Here is a 23,484-nt window from a genome sequence, read left to right as displayed (position 1 = left end):
GAATCCCACTAAATGTTATAGAATTATCACTAAGAAATAACAAAGCATTTTATAATCCAAACATATTGAAACTTATTTTAATATACCTCACTAGCAATGTTATAGAAACAAAAATCCATAGAGTTTTCAAAAATAATTAAAGTATTAATATGTTTTTATTGTTTGTTATGCTTTGGTGCTACAAAACCCAATATTACTTTGGTGGTCAGTCTAGACATGTGAAATCTTCCAACTGTACTACAATACCAGCTAGACAAACGTTTCCATTTTTCATAAATTTTATTTCATTCTCTATACAAATTCTGTAAGCTAGTAATACCCTTTGATCAAAAGGAAACTAATATTTGTGTTATGACAAAAATTACACTTCACCAACATAATCCTGTTCGCTTTGTAACAGTTACCGTTAACGAATTTGTCAGTATCAATTACATCCCAACCACTAATTTGTCTGGTGTATCCTAACCGACCTGAAGAATGCTATTACTGAGTTAAAGGCCTTTAGCCTGCACTGGATACAGCAGATCTAGTGTGGCTGAAATACGATTATACTTTACTTTCACTTGGAAGTTATTATTAATGAGAACTATACAAGTCAAAATTAAGAAAGTTATTTGTGTATGAACAAATAAGGTTCTACATAACAAACAAACTAGAATATAAAACTAACACAGAAACTACAACTAATTACACTGAAATATTAACTACCTCTGTCTTTGAGTATATGGTAACTATAGTATTATAAGGAAAACTTATGTTAGAACACACTTTAATTCCATAATATTTAAATTATTTAAAAATAGATAACATTAAAACAATGTTTCAATAATGTATAAACTGGGTTGTAGACTAAACATTGCACAAGTTCTTATATACAAGTTCTTCAGTTTATTTGTTACATTTGTTTTTTGTTCTCTTTTAAACATTAAGTTTGTGCTATAGTAAATGTTTTTACAAGAGTTTCTTAGAGGAAACAATAACTTTCTTGACAACAAGAAACCTGAGAAATGTTCGGCAATAGTCAGTTACGAGCTCTCTCTTTGTTAACCTGACGATGACCTAGGAAGGTTGAAATGCTGTTCTGTTTGTACCTATACCAACCATTCTGAGAAAGAAGAACTTTATATATGCACCAATAACCTCAGCTGATTACAAACTGTTACAGATCTATCCTGAGAAGAATGTTACACTTTGATACAGCTAAAGTTTTAAAAGATTCAAAAGAATAGAGTCAAATGTGTCAGAAAAAAAACTCATATATTTTAAGGAAATGTTTAAAATTTGGAGACATATTTACAATCTTTTCAAAACAATTAAATGAAAACACGCTAGATAATTGAGAAGAAAGTAGTTTTCAATTTGTGTTTTAAGAAAACACAGTTTATCACAAATGTTATTCCCACTGATGCAGCTTTTTGTTACTGCCACTAGGTAAGGCATTAGCACTAGATTAATCTGTTCTGTTAATGTCACAGAGATAGTGGTATACAATCAATTCCAACAAGACTTGATTTGGTTATTAAACTGTTAAAACTAAAGCAATAAAGAAATTATCGAATTTTAGACACTTACGTTGTACACCTTATTGTACTCTTCTATACTCAAGTCTCTGAATTTCTTCCAATATGTCAGTATAGCTTTGTTACCTGTAATCAAAATAAGTAAATTTGTCATAACCCATACATTTCACATTTGCCAAAAATGATCGCAATGAAAGAAACCTAAAATTATTTTATTACATTTAATCACATGCATGATGTTAAATTACGTGCAGAATGGCCTTAGTTACACGCATGATAATATCGTGATTTGAAACTTCACAAATAACATTGTAGGATTTTAAGTGTCTTTAACTGATCACACAGTTTAGTACTTATTTCTGGCGTACTTTAGCTCTTACAAGGACGATTTAAGGTGTTCCTTACTGTTCATAGTTACCTATTTTTAGATGAAAGATATATCAAAAATTAATGTTTTATAAATAAATGTTCATTAATGTTTTATAAATAAACTAGAGTGTATGTTCTCACTACTTAACTGAATATTACCTATACATTTTTATATCCCTTTCTAATAAAGTTTCTGCATTATAACATAAACTACTTGGTCCTTCAGTTTAAGTATTGTACAGAACTGGAAAATACAGTCACAGTTTACTACAACATACAAGGTGTTTGGAAAGTCACTGTGCACTTATATATTTATTAACAGGCATGTTTCAATATAGAATACAGGAGGTAAATATGAATAACAATTATAAACAATGTTGAAAGTGACCCCCGTTGGTATCAATACAGGCTTGAATCCTTCTTATTTTGTTTCTAAACACTGCTATTAGTTGCTGGCTTGAAATAGACTGAATAGACATATGATTACAAAACTGCACAGTGACTTTCTGAACACCCTGTATTTACTTTCTCCATTATAAATTAAAATATCAAAAATTTAACCTGGCTAGAACATGAACTTCATTATGGCATCTGTGATGTCATAAAATATTGCTACTAAAGTCCATGTTCATGTGAATGTCCAGTACCTGTTTTTTGCTGGTTAGTTAAATAGCTGAAGTGTACACAAACAAAAGAAATACTGGGTGCTCTAACTTTAACAGATAATTCATAAGGCACTGCTTTCAACACAGTACTTTATGTATGAATAGAGTATGCTATCATGTTGTTTTAGTAACACATATGATAGCCAATGACTGAAATAGTTAATATATTATTGTTGTACAGTTGTTTATATATGTAATATAATCTAACAATTAATAACTACCAGGCATGTAGATAGTTAAGTATTTTACCATAATAAAAAATATATATTTATGTTAATGTAAGTCTAGCTCCCTATGTATTGTTGGAACAAAATCATTTGTGGATTTTATGTTCAAACTATATTTCATGCAAACTTTTTTCTTATTTAGTCTCGTAACACATTTTTTAAACATTTTCTGAAATAAAGAATGTCCTCAGACCCCCATAGCATTAGCATGCTTTACTTAACATACTTAACATTTCTGAAACCTGCCAATACAGTCACATTTCAGCAGTTTTCTCTGTACAGAAATGACAGGCTGAGTGATGGACAAGTACATGGAGGGATGGCACTGTTGGTTGATCAGCATGTGCCCATCCTGTCTTTATCACTCATACCATCACTGTTTGTTCTCTCTACCTGTCCCCTAGAAAGACATATGATAAATTAGACCTTGATGCTCTTGTTGAACAGTTGCCGTCTCCCTCTTTAATCCTGGGGGACTTTAATGGACATCATCCCCTCTGGGGAAGTGCTGTTATTGATAGGAGGGGTCGCTCTGTAGAGCGTATGCTCTGTGATCACAGCCTTTCTGTTTTCAATACTGGTTCTTCCACTTATTTTCACGCACCTAGTCAGTCCTTTACCGCTATTGATCTCTTGGTTTGCTCCCCTTCATTATTCTCCCATTTTTCATGGAGAGTTGACAGTAATCCACTAGGCAGTGAACATTTTCCTATACTTTTGAGAGAGACTGGCCGTGGTCGATGCCACCCTACCCGCGTGCCCTGGTGGAAGCTGGATCAGGAAGACTGGTTCACTTTCACTGCTCTCGCAGAATTTTATTCTGCCATCGTGAGTCAGTGGCCTCCAAATAAAGAACCACCTTTCAAACATTCTGTGTATGAAGTGTATTATTATTCTGCAAGGTGGCCCATAAATTTAATTTTCATCTGTGACCTAATAGGGTTTTCACACCTCCTAATCCTTTTGTTAAAGTCCCTATGAATATATTTCCTTTCCAAAATGTTTGTGCTGTTAAAATAATGTGAAATAAACTATTCACGAGTTTTCAGGTATTAAAGAAGAAGGTTTTGTAACTATTTCCTTTGACAAACTCTTTGTTACATAAAGTGTTAAGGTGTATCAGGGATATATTCATTCAAAGGTATTTTAACATACTTAACCAACATTTTGAACAACTGAATGTTTTCCATTGTACTGATTCAATGAATGTTTTCCATTGTACTGATTCAATGAATGTACATAGTCATGAACAAGCTCCCTGCTAGTGAAAAGCAATGAATGAAGTGAACAAGCTCCCTGCTAGTAAAGCGGAAGTCTACGAATTTACAATGCTAAAATTGGGGGTTTGATTCCCCTTCAGTGGGCTCAGCAGATAGCCTGATGTGGCTTTGGTATAAGAAAAACAAACAAACAATTCATTGAGAACATTTACAAAACCCACTAAACGTTTTGTACACAAGGTGGTATCTTTCACAAATCTCTGCTCTACTAAGAGCTATGGAATTTCCTGCACCCCTTCTTTTACCTAAATGTGTTGCTCCCACCCATGATGTAATCATCATAATGATTACTGCAGAAGGAAAATACAGTCACCATAATCCCTATGAGCAACAGCACATCATCACAGACTCATCCTGATGAGCCAAATGAAGCACATCATAAGTAGGGAGAATGGGAGATGGTGCAGGCAGACGAGTAACTTCAGAAATGCCCCTTACCTCCTCTCACCAATAACAAGAACATTACATTGAAGATGGTGAATGGTGATCAACTAAAGAGATGAGCTCCTTTTTGAAATCATGAGGAGAAAGCCCAACAGGTGCATGAGACCTGAAGTCATCTAGTGAAGCAACAACCAGTGGGAGACCACATCCATTTGCCTGGTTTACTATTACTGATTTATGCATTCACAGTTTCTATAACAGTAAGAGAAGAGCAAAAGTAATAATGAAAATTCAGTACCAGTGGTAAAGTGTCACCAAAATGGACAGAACATTGGTTTGCATGGTTATGGTCTTAAACTACTTTCTCTTGAGGAACTACCTCATGATAGATACTGAACAAGGGACTGAGGGAGCAGAGAACAACGTTTCGACATCCCTGAAGATGACTTAGGAAGGTCACAATGTTCTCTGCATGTCAATAAGTGTTAATACTCATACAAGCCATTCTGAAATACATTTTTATTTCAAGTGTGTTTCTCGTCATCAAGGAGTCTCGTGGTTTAATGTTTTCTGTTCTGCCCTGCTCAGTGTGAATCCCTGTAAGGATCAAACATAAGAAATGTACTGGTTAGGACCTTACATCATGTTCAACCTGGAGCATATTGCCTCTTCCTATGTTTGTATGGTCATGTTGTGTTGGAATGTGCACAGATATAATGGTATACACATGAAGATGACTTGAAATGTGTGAAGAAAACAGAAATCACTGAAAAATTCATAGACAAAACTTATAATGGTATAGATTTACAACAGACTGGAGAACAGCATCTGAAGGGAAGTGAAAATGAAGGCACATGAAACCACTCAATAATGTAAGTCAGGGTGGTCTAACTTCTTAAGCATTGCAGGCCAAAAATAATATTAACCTAGTTTTACAGACCAAACATACTATTCTCAATAAGATTATATAATTGTAAAACTATTTTGTGAAGGGCCTGAAGGTCTTAAAAACCATCTTACAGGCGATATGTGGCTCATGAGCCCATAGGTGAACCACTCTGAGGTAAGTAATAGGAGATGACAAGTTAGGTGTAGTCCACTTGTCTCTCATAAGGACCAATGACACAACAAATCTGGAGGGAGGAGACATGAGAGAGCATATGGTCAGATGCACCCTTGAGAAAAATATCCAAGACTGATGAGCTGGTAAAACCAACCAGTGAATGTTAGTTAGCAAACTTTTATGTACATCAAATTCTATGTGGCATTAAATATGTCACTAACTGTAGATAACTACATGAGGATTTTTGCCTGTTGACTCTTTCTTTTATTTTTTTGTAGGAACGTTTTCAAAAACCCTAAAGTAATAATTGTTATATCAGAAACTTACTATGAAACCAAGAAACTCAAAGAACAAAGATTTACATTAATTACAGTGAATCTACATGACCTTAAACAATATTATTCTCATTAATTATTGGAAACTATCCCTTACATTACATGCTCTGTATAATTTACACTACTTCGTCTACACATTTGCACATGTTAAGTATTTACACTATAACTTTTGACACAACATGTGTATCTTCACAAAATTTGGTAAACATTTAGTAAAGATTAAAAGTATTTTGTATACAAAAATCAGATTTTTTAATGAAATATTTTTACTTAAGATCTGTTTGTGAAAATAGAGTCTGTTTCATTACTAGTCTGAGTGCAAAGTGATTTCATGTTACGTTTAAAACAATTAATCTTCATACCCAAAATCTCAAGTATTATTTGTGTAATCTCTAAAATCTCTTAAATACATTTCAAATGTTTGTTTTTAGTAAGACTTTGTGTTATTTTCTATACTCTAACTATGTGGGGTCTGTCACTTGACCAACGTCGTAAACATCACAAAAATTAAGAAATAAATATGCTTTTTTCATGATAGAATGACTAAATATTATAACACAAAAATACAAATGTCTAGTTGAAGTAGATTAAGTCTCATAACATTATATATTTATTATTTTTTATTATATTGACCTTTCAGTCATTCCCAGCTAACATTACACAACTCGCAGGGCACGTGCACTCATATCACATATCCAGTAATATAAAACTGACTTTTAGTCTTCCCTGTCTTGGCTGAATTTTAGTGAACTAGTATTTTGTAATATACACTTACATTTCAATTATCATACATTATATATACGTATACAGATTGTTACTATTTACAAATAAATTATTAAATATATTTTTCTTAAAATATAGAACAATACATCAAGAAGTAAAACAAACAGTTATCTCCTGTCACTATGACTTTTGTTGTCAGTTGCTACTGGACATAGGGTGCTAAGCCTTTTCAAATTTCTCATATGAAGGATATCAAACAAATTGTTTTTTCAGGTTTTATATATAGACACACACACACACAGTTGAATAATCAAAAAATCATAAGTAACTATACTGATACCACAGACTTCCACTATGATATATTAACCTTAGTATTTAAGATGTAGTGTGATTTGTAACAAAATGAAACTTTGAGCAGACTAAAGACACAACCTACCTCCTTGAAATCTTGGATCGAAATAACGTGGTAGCTTTTTCACAGCTTAAAATGGCTGAGAAAACAAATCTGGGGACATTCTGAACTGCTGATTGGTTATTCATATCATATTGTAGTAAGAGTGTATAGGGGACCATTTATAAAAATGGAAAGAGGTGAACAGGGCTACTGTGTTTGATTCAGTTGATAAGCCATATCTTAACAAAATAAATATATGAGGTCCTTATTCTAGCTTGTCAACATTGGCAATTTGAGTTCCTAATTTGTACAAGACTATAGACTTAGTATTTTGACATTACAAACATCTAATTTTAAACAGTGCTGCATTAAACATACTATGTGACTCACTAAAATCTATATTAGAATGTGTTATTTTAATATTTACTTTAAATTAAGAATTTAACTCGTATATAATATTAAAGTTTGAATTACAATCTACCACTTGATTCCAAACTTACTGACGTAAATTCAAAAAACAGTGATTCAATAAACTTTTGAATGCAAGTCAACAAATGTGATGGCATGGCCTCTGATCTGTAAACTCATCATGAAAATGGTTAATAAAGTTTGGGTTCTGTATTACCCCACTAAAAATATCATCCAAGTAGTAAAGGGTTGAATAATAAAGTTAATATAAAGTTATATCATAGGTAGAATAGTGAGAGACATGTAATACTGGTCTAATAATATATCCACTTATAACACAATGTCAATCCTGCTCAACTAAAAGGCAAATATGAGTGAACATATCAGGTACAAGTATCTTATAGTAGGTGTATGATTTTCACAGAGCTATACATAAAAGCATGAAACCATGTCATAAGAACACACCATAAAGACATATAATTACTGATAACACACCATACAAACATGTATAATTCATAAGAACATGTTATAAGGACATATAATTCATAAGAACATGTTATAAAGACATATAATTCATAAGAACATGTTATAAAGACATATAATTCATAAGAACATGTTATAAAGACATATAATTCATAAGAACATGTTATAAAGACATATAATTCATAAGAACATGTTATAAAGACATATAATTCCCAAGAACACACCATACAAACATGTATAATTCATAATAACACACCATACATACTTGCATAATTTTACAAGTCATGAAATCTCTAAATTATGTCATATTTAAACACTTGACTTAACCTACTTATTAATTTAAAGAACCCATATGTAACCTATAACAAAACAAGTACTAGTTAATACCACTATTTTACATTTTAAAGATATCAGTAAAAGACAATGCTTAATAACTGATAGAAATTGTGACCAGACTTTGTCTCAACTTAAAGACGACTGATTTAACAATGTGGTTTATGTTACATCCAATTTTACATTTCCAATGTGAATGTTAATGCTAGGATGCAACTAAACAGTTATCTCGCATGACAAAACTCACCATTCTCCATTTGAGAAAACAGGTGCTTTGCATGATCTAGAAAGGAAGAATTTTTCTCAGCCTCCTTGTTAGCCATCACATAAACCTGTAGAATATTAATGGTATCTTAAATATATATTTTTCCAATAGGTAGCATGACATAAGTAAAAATATGATGATTTTCCAGTTTTACTATTCATCAAGTCCTCGTAATGACAAACTTCTGATGGGCTGGTAAAATTTAGTTTGTGTGTTGATTTTACATACACCTACTTGTGAACTATTTGCATTAGCTGTCCCTAAACTAAAAGGTATTGAACTAGAGGAACCAAAAAGTGGGATTGACAATTACATTATAATACCCCATAGCCAAAAGCATCTTTAGTACCTGAATTTGAGCTCACAACTTGCAGAGTGTGAGTTGAGCATCCTGATAACCAGGATGAGCTGGCCAAGAAACAGTCTAAATGCCCCAACAATCAGGCCACACAAAGTGATGCTGTTAAAATAACATAATTTAAAATAATATTGCAAGAAATCAGTGATTTGACTTTTGAGAAACGGATAATTAGATTATCGTGAAAGGGTTAACTTTAATTAACTCAGAAAAAAAAAATGTTTGGACATTTTTAAATAGATGCTATCATTAAATGGCAATAAGACTGGGATAGAATAGTTTAATTATAAAAATGCTGAGGTTCAATTTACCTTAGAATAAAAACTTGTATTCCTAATGTGAAATAAACATATCTAATTAGTGGATACTATGCTTTGAATATTATTTGAAAATTTTAAACAAAACACTGACAAAATAACATTTTGATAATTCACATTATGCAAAATTAAAAAAAATTTAAGGAATGGTTCTTTACATGTTTTTTTTTAAATTGGTGCATCAAGTTTGTTTTGTTTTCTGCAACTAAATAAGTGGAAGAACTATTTCAACTACAAAAGAACTAAGACTCAACTGGCAAAAAACCCTAAAATATGGAGTACATTTTTCATAAAGCACTAACCAGGTACCACTGGATTCAAAGTCAAACTGTGATAATCACAGAACCACAACCATCCCAACCCTTTATCTAAGAATGGTTGTTATAGTCATGATTCAACTCTTGTCAAAGTATCCATACCACCTGAATAATTGACAATGAACATAAGTAAAGATTTATTCTAAGTTTTAGTTTTTATAAACATCAATTATATGTTTTCTAAACTTTATCACCATGTGTTATAAACAAGTTAAGCAATACAACAACTAATATTATAAATAAGTTTCTCTGTGTATACATAACAAAAAGATGACACTAATTGAATTACAATTCACAAATACATACCCTTAGCAAATGATAAAGTGGGTTTTGATGCAAGTCATCTTCAGAACCAAACTGTTGGTAGCCAGCAAATAACAAACCTGAAAAAATATACAAACATTATTCTTCTAATGTCTGTTTAGTTTTTTAGAGAATTTCTGTAAGTTTTAAAATGTTTGTAATTAGAAAAATCCTTAAGACTAAATAAATCAGAGTTCTCTGCCATTAAAGAAAAATAATATCTGACTGTAACTAACCTTAAAGTGTTTTTTAACCAGATGCAAAATGTGACACTTCAGTTTTAACAGCCTCCAATCAACCCTTTTTTCCAATTTTTCTAATTGGATTATCAGTCTTCAGATATGACTAAATGCTTTAAGAACATATTTATATATAAATATACAAATTATATGCATCATGAATATTATGTACAGTTGATATCAAATGAATGTCACAGCTAGAAAAAATATATGAAACAAACTATTTTGAAACATTTGTTGTCTTTCCTCTGACCCGTTATTTCAAACAAAAGAAATTTAATGGTCATAATTCTCACAAGAGACACAGAAATTCTTGCTTACCACACTGGGTTCCCCAGTCTCCAAGGTAATTGAGTCGAGTAACATCATGGCCAAGAAACTCGTGGAGATTTCCTATGAAACTGCCAATAATTGTTGACCTCAGGTGGCCTACATGAAAAGCTTTGGCAATATTTGGTGAGCTGAAAGTAGAAACTGTATATTTTTATACTCTTGACCGATAACAAATCAGAGTATAAAGATAACAATATTTAACGTGAACCTCGTGGCACCAATATTTTAACATGATAAATACATAAATTGTGTTGCATTAGAAATTTAAATAGAATATTTAAAAGACAAAAATATAGAGCTTTGTTTAACTTGTTTCTTTGGTGTGATTTAAGTTTGATATAAAGCTATACAAGGGTTACCTACTCTATAATAGGGGTTATCTGCTCTACACTAGGGGTTACCTGCTCTACACTAGGGGTTACCTACTCCAGCCATTCCTAATCTAGCAGTGAAAGACTAAAGAGAAGTTAGCTAGTCATCACCACCAACTCTTGGGCTACTCTTTAACCAACAAATATTGAGGACTGACCATAACATTATAATGACCTCATGGCTAAAAGGGGTGAGCATCTTTGATGGGATGGAGATTCAAACTAATAATCTTTGGACTGCAAATTGACCATCCTAACCACCTGGCCATGCCAGACCTTATTTCTTTGTTTTGAGATATTTGAGGAAAGCTAAACTAGAGGGAAGATTTGTAATTAGCTCCCATCACCAACTGTTGGGAAACTTCTGTAAGATGAGATTTGACTGTAATCCTTATAACACATCTATGACTCTTAAGTGTGCAATGTAACAATTTTTTTTTCCTACAAGAGGATCTTTTATTCCCATCTGAAGTTAAAAGCTCCACCTGTCTAGTCACATGTTTATAAATTATTAAAAATTTCTTTTAAATTATTACAATCATAAAAATACAATAATTATTTTGAACAAGATTACAGCATGAGAAGGTAAGAGTTAGTTAAGTTGTTCCAACTGTTGATTTTATTGTTCTATAATTGTCAGAGAATATATCTGTAGTAATGTATGTTCAACAATGTAACTAAAATTTGAGTAAGTAACTGTTTATAAATGTTTATTATCTGTGAGTAATAAGTCGTTTATGATTGGTTACCTTTAACTGATTAAATATTTTATAGCTACTGTGGTAATAAGTTGAAAATGGCACATAAAAGGTACAGTTATTATTTAAAAAATCAAAATGACTCACCTATACTCCACAACAACTTTTTGGTGAGGTATATAACTTAAAAGAGTGCTCGTTTCCGAGAGTTTCTCCATGTTTCTTGATGACAGTTGAAGCGTGTCCTGAGTAATACGAAAAGGAACATTAATTGTAAAAATATCATTGATGTCTATCGAAATCAAACTAACTAAATTACTTTAAAATTTATATAAAAATTTAATCAATTACAGAATGTAACAAAATTTTTACTTTTTCTTGTTCCTAGTCAGAAAGTGTTATTTCTCAATCGCTTATGCCTAAAGTAAATGGAAAAGACTTATTTTTCTCTTCAAATTTCGCTTCTGGGATCTGGGAGCGTGTAACAAAAACATGATGGGTGACTATGTCTGAGGGCTGATACATGAAAGTGATTTACATTACAGTCACCAATCTCGAACTACTACTCACTTCTAAACATTTTTGTATAACTTTAGTATAAATACATGTAACTGTTGATTCATATGTTGTTTTATTCAGGCCTTACGTAAATGAAAATGTACAAATTTGCCAATTTTTATATAGAAAATAGGTTAATTTCTAAATTTCATTATCCAGGTCACAAAAGTAAAGTTTGAAGGGAATAATGGCCATTTTGTGTACTTTTACAACATAAGCAATTAAGAAATAACACATACTATCCAGGAACAAAATGTGTGTTAATAGTGCAATTAGAGATACAAGTAGCAGTCACATCAACACATTAAAAGAATTATTACCATCCATACCTTTACAAAGGACTTGTAGTCAACAACAAACACCAGGTGTTGCTGGTGATCATTTAACTGATTTACACCTGTAATCTCACCAGTTGTATTCTCTGAAAGCTGTGAAAAGAAAACCTTGCTTTCAAAAATACATACTAATTAACTATTGAAATAAAACAAGTGAAGGTTGTAATAATGACCTTTCACATACTTTATATGTATTTCTTCTAATACATGATTTTACAAGATAGAAGCAATAATCTTTGAGTATGTGCTATATTCTGTCCTACAAATACTGAAATAAATCAGTCTGTTGTGAATGTCAGTGTTACTTGATGTATGACATGGCAGTTTATTTCAAAGTTTAAAAAGAACACAATCAAATTTCATTAAAAACCTGGAATTCAAATTAATTGTAGAAAATTTAAAGAATTAGAATTTTTATGTAAAAAATTTCAGAATAGCTTCATGTTTTAATTCTTAAAAACTACTGTCAAAAATTCAAATTTTGATGTATCATTACACAAGTTTTCTCTCAAGACTATGAGAGAACTGGTTTAGAAAAGCATTAGTTACATATACACTCATAAACAGTACTTTATATCCATTCTAAATGATCAAACATTCAGTGGTGTCTTCTCTATTAAATATTTTCTATTAAAGCATTTCAGAACACACAATAACAAAATGAGGAGTATACACTTTATTTATACATTTTTTAAAACACCGTAATTAAATTATGGTCACCTCATCCCACAATCTTATAAACAAAAGTGTCTGTAATTTGTTACTAAAAACGTTTTTAAAAGGTTGTCCATTCATCGTACCCTAATAAACATATACGACTATTTTCCTCAAATCATATTATACACATATATATGTATATTTAAATGTAATGTGCTTCTCTTTATCTAACCTAAGAGATGATAACTTGTGTTTTCATTAAATGAAACTTTATATTATATTAAATAACTACATTAATTGTTATAACATAATTATCTATTTAAAAATGACTAGTATGGGTAGAGAAAGCACTAGTAGAGGAGCAAACATTTCCACCTTCTTCGGTCATCATCAGGTTCACAAAGAAGAAGAAGGTCGAAATATTGTTTGCTCCTCTACTAGTGCTTTCTCTACCCATACCATCCATTTTTAAAAATATAATTTTCTACAAGTGGGTTTTCTCATCATCCCGAATTGTTATAATGAATTGTCATCATTCATATAGTTAAGTTCTTTTTTAAACTCATTTAAATTTACTGTCTCCATAACACCTGAAGGTAATCCATTCCAAAGTCCAAAAACCTTAAGTTCATACACTTATTTTTGTTTTAATTTTGTTTACGGTATCATATGTTTACTCACACTAAAATAATTAATATACTTTTTATTTGTCACAGTTTAACCTTTAAGTATCTATAACTGTTCAACAAAAATATAATTACATCTGACAAAACACAGCTGTGCAAGGAATTGGTTAAATATTACATTGACTGTTTTAGATGCTGCTAATAAACAACATGAGAATTCCTCAACAGCTCTTTAAACAATATTATATGATTTTAAACCCTCTGCTTTAAAACAGTTAAATTACGTACCTACAGACTTTTCACTATGTCAATTTTTATTCACGTGTATTTATATTAATTAGTGGCATATCATAAATAAAAATTAACAATTAAGTATATTTTAAATAATGTTTTCAACATATTTCTGTTTAATATCTTCATAATAAGATTTTTAGATAAATTTTGAATTCAATCAGTGTCAAAGTGTTACTATAACTTCATAACTGATTTAACTTGGAATGATTATTTTACCAGCATATAACTAAATATCCTTGCAATTACTTGTAAAATCATTTTAATATTAAGTTTAAGTACTGTGTTTGTGTTCAGTTACAAATAAACTCCAACACAAATGTTAATAACATTACTCTACATAAACCTTATGTAGTATCTATGGACAGTACTACAATTAAAATTATTCTTAAAATGTAAGAGAAATTTCAAACTGGGAGTAGACAGTGATGAGGGCCAGAATAAACTAATGCAAAAAAAATAAGATTTAAAAAAAAAAGTTAGCACAGTAATGAGTACAGATGTGGTGCTAAGGGTAGGCTTAACTATTGCATAATGATACTAGAAATATAAGAAATTAAACAGATTACTGATGAAATTTTGTATAATCGACAGCAACTGCTTGTTGTGAAGACACAAGTGTAGTGGACGATGTTTTGAAAGTCTTCTGCCTTTCATTTTCAAGTCAGTGTGTGTGTAGGTGCTGTCGGTCTTTTACAGTGTCCTGGTGGATTGTGAAGAGGACGTTGTAATTGGTTGGATTATCACCATTTTTGATTGGAGGAGAGATTTCCTGTAGATTCAACCAATGGCAACCACAGGTTATTCACCTAATTTCTTTAAGGAAGTGGTAGGAATGGAAGATTTTTATATAATAGGGATAACGGAAACATGGTTAAACGTAGATGATTTTGTAGGGATAACTGAAACATGGTTAAACGTAGATGATTTTGTAGGGATAACTGATACATGGTTAAATGTAGATAATTTTGTAGGGATAACTGATACATGGTTAAACGTAGATGATTTTGAGGACAGAAAGTTCTTTGAAATACATGATAATAGGTTATTTAATAGTGAAGAAAGGGGAGGGGTCACTATATATGTGAGTTACATCCTGTTGAAGCTCAGGATAACAAAGATAATAGCAAGCAGGTTATATCCACTTGGGTTTCTGTTAGTGGATATCAAGTCCTCAGTATGAATTTGTTACAAAGACAACTACATGTTCCTTATGAAATTATGAGGAACTTTACAGTGACATTAAAATTTCAACTGTTAATGAAATCATAATTATGGGTGATGTTAATTTCAAACACATTAGTTGGTAAATGTTAGAGTTAAACAATGAGGGAAAAATGTTATAGAATTATTCAAGATGGATTTCTTCACCAATTAGTCAAGAAAACTTCCTACAAGAAAGGCCATTTTAGATTTATTGTTAACTTATAGTATAGAAATGAAATAGAGGGTGTAAATTTGGACGCACCTGGGTGTAAGTGGTCATTGCTGTATTAGGTGACGTTTTGCTGCACATGGAAATTGGGAATAATATTTTGTTTCCAAGTTTCAAAAAAGCAAATTCTGGAGAAATACAACAAGAATTATCTGTTGTGAATTGGTCAGTTATATGATAAAATGTAAAAAATTCTGAACATAAATTTTAAATATTCACAATAAACATACTTCACATAAAAGGTAAATGGAGGCTGAATGTAAAAACTAGGCTGGCTCACAAAGGGTATGAGAGACAAAATTAAAGAAAACCACTATAAAATATAAGAAATATGAACTGATTGGTATAACAGGAGACTTAGGATATTATGAAATACCAAGAAAATCAGTTAAACAGAAAATTAGAACATCAAAAATGATGTATGATAAAAGGTTGGCTGAAAATGTAAAAAAAAATGACAGTAATAATTCTTTAAATAATTAGGGTTAACAAAATGTTAGGACAGAAGTAGATTCTTTAAGAACTGATAAAGAAAGGCTCATATCTAATGATAATGAGATGACTGGATTCTATCTTTTCTTCAGTTTTTACTAATGACAATTCAACTAACTAAATCTTGAACAGCTGACAGATGGAAACACGGTTTAAAAATATAACTGCATTAAGTCTGAGCTGATTAAGGAAACATCTACACAGTTTAAAGATAGTATAAGGCTCCTGGTCAAGATAGTATTTCCATAATGGTTTTGAAAGAGGTTAAAGATGGCATACGTGAGCCACTTGCTACTATTTTTTGCAATTCATGGAAGAGTGGACACACTGAAAGACTGGAAGTTAATGTTACTCCTATATTCAAGACAGGTAATAAAAAGTTGGTCAACTACTTGTAGGCCTATCAGTCTCATATCAGTTATGAGAAAAGTTTTGGAAAGCCGAATAAAAGATGCTTTGCAAAGTCAACAAGGATTTACTAAAAGAAAATTTTGCCTTACGAATATTTTGACGTGCTTTGAAAATGTTACTGTGAAGTAGATAATGGTAAGAGAATTTGTTGTATCTGGATCTTGAGAAAGCAACTGACAAATTGCCACATAAGAAGCTTGTAAAACAAATTGTCTCTATACGTGTTGGGGATAAGTTTGCTATTTGGATAGAACAATGGCTTGATGAAAGAAAGCAAGGTGTTCTTATGAATGGAGCTCAGTAAAGATGGATTGGTGTTGCAAGCGTGTACCTTAGGGCTCAGTCGTAGGCTCACTGTTTGTTTTCATTTTATAACAATAATATAGATGAAGAAATGGTCAATAAATTACTTACATTTAGGGATGATATCATGGTTATGGATGTTGCTGGTTGTAAAGAGGATGCTGCTACTTTAGAACAGGATTTAGATCATGTAGTGAGTTGGACAAATAAATGTGTGGTTTTTAATTATAATAAATGTAAAATAATGTATGTGGATTATAATTAAATTTATGACAACCCACATGGATTATTTTGCATTTACTGTGATTAAAAACCACATATTATTTATTTGTCCTTAATATTCAGTTATTTTAATAATAAAAAATGCAAAATAATGCATGTGATTATCATAATATAAGTACAATTTAGACAGAATTAACCTTAATAGTGTTATGAACAAAAGGTATCTCGGTGTACTAATCAATCAGTCTATAAAGCCATCCAAGCAATATGCTGTTAATAGTGGTATGGTAAATAGAATTTTATGTTGGATCTACAGAACTATTCAATTCAACTCTAAAGATGATACAACTTCATTATATAGGTCACTGATTAGGCTACATTTGGAATACTGAGTTCAGTCTTGCATTCATTCTCTAAGGTAAATATTGAATTGCTAAAAAGGGTTCAGAGCAGGATGAATAGAGTCAAAGGGATCTGACTGAGGTGTTCAATATTGTAAATGGAACTGACAATGTTGATGCACCATCATTTTACATAATTAATGCTGTGAATAGTAAGACGAAAGGACATGAATAATTTCAGTAAAGTAGGAGTCTAGGAGTCATTTTTAGCTAAGACTACTGTTCTAACAGTGGTTAATCTTTGGAATGGGTTGCCTTGTTGAGCAGGCAGTATATATAAATGAGTTTAACAGAAATTTTGATAACTCAATGAGTGATAAATGCTGGCTTTAAATTTTTTTTTAATTTATTTACTGAATAGTTTTAGTTTAGAAGATATGTTAACTGAAACAGACAAATTGGTCCCTTGTTGTTTCGAAAAATTGCTACGTTATATTACAAATTACTATGTTATATTAAAAATATCAAAATAATATCACAGATTTCCATGTTCCTTACGGATCAATAATTGGTTACACAAGTAAACAGAATACAATCAACACTGACATATCCTTTAAGATGTACACATGATTTCCAACAAAAATAATTAAGGTAATTGACAAAATGATTTAATTACCACATTAATAAAGCTTTTAATTAACAAATAATGCAAACACTTAGCGTAATTCTTTCAAAAACTTATTTTCACTAACTTCCCAGATTTTCGGTATCAACACATAATCATGTATCAAAAAAAATATTTCAGTCTTTTCTACACATACTCACGTATGAAACAGTAATATTTCAGTCTTTTCAACACATACTCACGTATGGAACACTAATATTTCAGTCTTTTCTACACATACTCATTTACCAAACACTAATATTTCAGTCTTTTCAACACATACTCACGTATGGAACAGTAATATTTCAGTCTTTTCTACACATGCTTATGTATCAAACACTAATATTTCAGTCTTTTCAAAACATACTCATTTATCAAACACTAATATTTCAGTCTTTTCAACACATACTCACGTATGGAACAGTAATATTTCAGTCTTTTCTACACATGCTTATGTATCAAACACTAATATTTCAGTCTTTTCAACACATACTCACGTATGGAACAGTAATATTTCAGTCTTTTCTACACATGCTTATGTATCAAACACTAATATTTCAGTCTTTTCTACACATACTCATTTACCAAACACTAATATTTCAGTCTTTTCTACACATACTCATGTATGAAACACTAATATTTCAGTCTTTTCTACACATACTCACGTATGAAACAGTAATATTTCAGTCTTTTCAACACATACTCACGTATGGAACAGTAATATTTCAGTCTTTTCTACACATGCTTATGTATCAAACACTAATATTTCAGTCTTTTCAAAACATACTCATTTATCAAACACTAATATTTCAGTCTTTTCTACACATACTCATGTATGCAACACTAATATTTCAGTCTTTTCTGCACACACTTATTTATGAAACACTAATATTTCAGTATTTTCTACACATACTCATTTATCAAACACTAATATTTCAGTCTTTTCTACACATACTCATGTATGAAACACTAATATTTCAGTCTTTTCAACACATACTCACGTATGGAACAGTAATATTTCAGTCTTTTCTACACATGCTTATGTATCAAACACTAATATTTCAGTCTTTTCAAAACATACTCATTTATCAAACACTAATATTTCAGTCTTTTCTGCACATACTCATGTATGCAACACTAATATTTCAGTCTTTTCTGCACACACTTATTTATCAAACACTAATATTTCAGTCTACTCATTCAAACACTAATATTTCTACACATATTTATCAAACACTAATATTTCAGTCTTTTCTACACATACTCATGTATGAAACACTAATATTTCAGTCTTTTCTACACATACTCATTTATCAAACACTAATATTTCAGTCTTTTCTACACATACTCCTGTATGAAACACTAATATTTCAGTCTTTTCTACACATACTCCTGTATGAAACACTAATATTTCAATGTTTTCTACACATACTTATGTACGAAACACTAATATTTCAGTCGTTTCTACACATACTCATGTATGAAACACTAATATTTCAGTCATTTCTACATACTCATGTATGATACACTAATATTTCAGTCTTTCGTCTTGATTCTTCCTAATGCAGGAGGCAGAGCCAGGTGTCTGGGAGAAATGTGAAGATGGTGTTTACTGGTATAAAGGTAAAATTGCATATGATATTGAAAGCAACACTCCAAAGTCCCCAGAAAAAACTGCCTCCCTTCTGCAAGGTCCATCCACCAAGAGAATTGCAAACAATTAAAATCAAACCAGTATAATGTTGGGCACTTTTAACATGGTTTAGGAATACCATATTTCTGGTAAACAACTTAGGCCAAACTACTGTAATCTAGGGCACTTTTAACATGTTTTAGGATCCTATGTTTCTGACAAAAAATTAACGCTCAACTGATGTTATCTATGGTACCTTTAAAATGGTTTAGGCTACTATAATTCTGACATATAGTAAACATACTTGTATGTTTAAATAAACTTTAAGAAAGCTCAAAATTCCTTTTTGTTTTAGGCTTGTCACTATTAAGGTTTATTTTACAATAACAACAGGGTAACACAACCTAGTTTAGCAATATTAAGTCATGCAGTACAATGGGATAAAACTGCAGTACTACACTATGACAGACAACAGCATGGTACTATTCTTGGTAACATACAAAACTCCGTGTGAGAGGTTAATATGTAACCCTTGAGCCCCACCCCCAAACACGACACTGCAATCAATGTTGTTGTTTTTTTAAAGTGGTAACAAAAACTTCTTACACAGAAAGGTTCTTCAATCAACTTGATAGTTAACAATATATATTTCACATTTATTTATTTAAACAAAAATCTTATGTAACCTATCATTAAATTTAATGAACTAGATAAGTATCCTGAGATAAAACAATACCATTGCTGACCAAGATCTTGTTAAAATATACTAATAATTGGCATTGTAAAAAGAGTATGGTTTGTCTACAAGTTCTAAGGTGGTGGAAATGGATATCCATAATTTTCTGTGAGTTTCCCACGAGTTGGAATGATTCATTAATTTTCCCTAACATTTTCATCTTTGTCTTCAAGTTTCCTGACTGTCAGGTTTTTTAGGAATTTAACCATCATGTGTAGATAAAAGTAAATACAATGAAGATCATTACATGAAAGTATAACTGAAAGAACATACCTCCTTTTTTATTAAAGACACAAAATCACATGAACTGAGATTCAAGAATGTTGAATCAAAATCTTTTAAAGATTTCCATGCAAGCCACACCTGAGTTTCATGGCTGGAAAAACAAATAACAATCATTAGACAGTTTTTAAAACATTCATATTTATTTTTAATATATTATATTCATAAACTTTTGGGTATAGGAATGCTTTTAGAAAATGTATACATTGTAAAGTGTTGTTTTTAAAGTCATTACAATGGCTAACAATTTTATTTTTATTGACATTGTCTTGTTTACATCTTATTGATTAATATTTCTGCTAATTGTCAACTCTTATCATCAAATATAAAAATTAGAGCTCGGAAATTACTTTCTTCTTAAGAATGATAGCACTGATCACCATTGTGTAAACTAATCAGTGGATTTAAATTATGATTAAATTAATGGTCATGGAAATAATCAACTAACTGAAAAATAAAGATTTCCAATTCTTACCATTGTTGATTACTTCATGTTTGTCTAACTTAGGCTACTCTTTTACCAATGAATAGTGGGACTGATCATCACATTATAATGTCCCCACGACTGAAAGGGTGAATATGCACCCCTCCTATTACGAGTCGAGCACCTTAACCACCTGGCCATGCCAGGTCTTAGTAATTCATGAAATAATCAACTTATCAAAATTAGGGTTACTGATTATTCAAACTATCCAAATAACCACAGTATTGCCATTTTGACATCTCATTATTATTATGGTTTCAATTCAAGTTTTTCCAGCTTTGCACTGGCACAGTGGTAATTAGATGAGGGGAGGAAGTTTGTTATCTTATGATTCAAGATTATTGGATTCAATTTACAGTGCCATCAAGCATGCTCACTCTCAGCTGAGAAGAGTTGTGTTTAGTTTCATGTTGTAGAAAACTGCTAAGACTATGTGTCACTACTTTTGAACTACTGATCAACTGAAAGACAACCAGCCAGCAGCATCCACCACCAACTCTTGGGCTGACCCTCACTTTTGATTACAGTTGAAATGACAAACAAGCTTGGTGGCAGCAGGTATCAAATCTATGAACCTTAATTTAAGTCACAACCACCAAGTTATGCCCACCTAGGGAATATATTGCTTACTAATAACATGCTACATATGTACTCAGTGTTACATATCTTTTAACATTCAACCAATAAAGGGGCTCAAACCCTTACCTTAGCTATAAAGTTATTAAATTTTTGCAAAAATATTCATAATTAGACATATAAACACTTATCTCTAGTCCAACCTACTTTAAAACAATGGAAATGAAAACATTCATTATTTGTTCAGTAATAATTATACAAAGAAAACTGTTTCTGTCTTTCAACTATAAGCACTCTTTGATGACATACAAATCCAACCTACATATGTAAACAGTAATACTGACATGAATAGTGACTTTGTTTTGTACATTGCTATGGTTACATATCTCGGTGAATTTTGATTTGTTTTCATTATTTTGTTTCAACTTTTATAATAATGGGTAAATTACTCAAAAAGAAAAGTTCTATCGCTGTCTTCTCTTAAATACAGAGGATCTGTTAAGAATACTATAAACATTTTACACATTTGTGTTTTAAACACAGCATTTAAATGTCTATCTGTGCAATGTTTTCATTACCTTCAAGTTTTCATCCAATCCATAACAACATCCTAGAAACGTGGTAAGAAATAAACGTGCAGTTTTGGTGAAGTGTAACCTCAGAGGCTACAGTAAGTTTAATAGTTTTCTTTGTTGAAATTAGGTATATCTTCTGCAGTTGATTAATTGGAAAACCTACGAGTCACTTAACACAATTAAAAGCCTTTCACGTTTAGAGCTTCTGGTTAGTGATATTTGCTAACTAATTAACTGTTGATTCTATTAATTGATTAGTATAGTGCAAACAAAAAAAAGTTGTTTTCAGTGGGTGCTGTTAGCCAGTTGCCTACTATCCAGTCAGAAGCAGTCAAACATAACTGACACCACCTTTTCCATCACAAAATAAGGTAAGTTCATTTGATGGCAGTATTTTATATTAATCGGGAATAACTTAATAATAATTAAAAAATCCTAATTTTTAATTAGTTTATTATTTTCATGATAACCGATATAATTTGATTTTAGATTAATCTACTGTTAGAATAATAATAAAAAAAAAATAGTGACAAGCATTAACACAAACTTTAATTAATTTCATTATAATACTGATTAATCAGTTAGTTTACATACCACTAATCGACATAATTGCTGCTCATAAGTAATTGGTTATATTGATTAAATCACTTATTCTACTAATGTATTTGTCCTATATGATCTTTATATACATAAACTATTACAACATTTGATCATAAATTAACTTAAAAAATGAACAAGCAGTCTTTCAAAAATAAGTTTTTATTTTGATTGTGCAAGTAACACTATAATAAATATATTCATGTGTTTTCTATTTAACTGTACATATTTCAAAATTCCTTTTGTAAAAAGTGAACTATTCCACAGTATCACGTACATTTTCCACCATCTGTGAAATTATTTAGAAATTAAACATCTGAACAGTTGTCTTATGACAACAATGACAAAGCAGAAAGCAATATAAACGTAGTTGTTCTTAACATCTGTCTCAAGATTTTTTGTTTCATTTTGTGATTAGTATATTTCAATTCATTTTTTGTATAACATTAATTCAGTTGTCTCCATGTGATTAGTCTGATACACTGTGGTTAAATGAAATAAAAAATAATTAATCTGACATACTGCACTTAAATGAAGTAGAGAATGTGTAATGTTCTTTTCTTGGTTAATGTCGATATCCTAAACTATTTAGGACCAACTTTACCGATCTTTATCCAGCAAGAAGATTGTACATTTCACTTTAAAGTGAACACAACTGGTCTTGTGAAGATTTGGATCATTCAAGTATGTTTTTTACAACCTTGGAATACTTCAGTGCTCTAAACGTTAGAAGCCACTACAAGAGATGGCTTGCAATTCAATACAATAATAAACAAATATCTTAGTTCTCTGTAACAATGCTATACCCATTTCTTTAACCCTGCATTAATCTTCATGGACCCCAAATATCTTGTAACAATCAGCATCAACAGATAGGGTGG

General features: G+C 31.1%; 1 protein-coding gene across 1 annotated transcript in view; it reads right to left on the bottom strand.

Annotated features, from left to right (window-relative positions):
• Window positions 1-23,484, bottom strand: part of LOC143251209 (putative arginine--tRNA ligase, mitochondrial) — a 28,455-nt gene that overhangs the window by 735 nt on the left and 4,236 nt on the right. The window contains exons 4-10 of the mRNA XM_076502651.1: window positions 20,363-20,465; window positions 12,273-12,371; window positions 11,533-11,630; window positions 10,305-10,444; window positions 9,748-9,824; window positions 8,432-8,516; window positions 1,573-1,646 (exon numbers count right to left, since the gene is read on the bottom strand). Of these exons, the coding sequence (XP_076358766.1) occupies window positions 1,573-1,646; window positions 8,432-8,516; window positions 9,748-9,824; window positions 10,305-10,444; window positions 11,533-11,630; window positions 12,273-12,371; window positions 20,363-20,465 (676 nt within the window). The remainder of the gene's footprint in view (window positions 1-1,572; window positions 1,647-8,431; window positions 8,517-9,747; window positions 9,825-10,304; window positions 10,445-11,532; window positions 11,631-12,272; window positions 12,372-20,362; window positions 20,466-23,484) is intronic.

The sequence above is a fragment of the Tachypleus tridentatus genome, chromosome 5, assembly GCF_004210375.1.
Source record: "Tachypleus tridentatus isolate NWPU-2018 chromosome 5, ASM421037v1, whole genome shotgun sequence".
NCBI lineage: Eukaryota > Metazoa > Arthropoda > Merostomata > Xiphosura > Limulidae > Tachypleus > Tachypleus tridentatus.
Note: the sequence above shows the minus strand (reverse complement) of the source record. Positions and strands in the feature narration are given on the sequence as shown.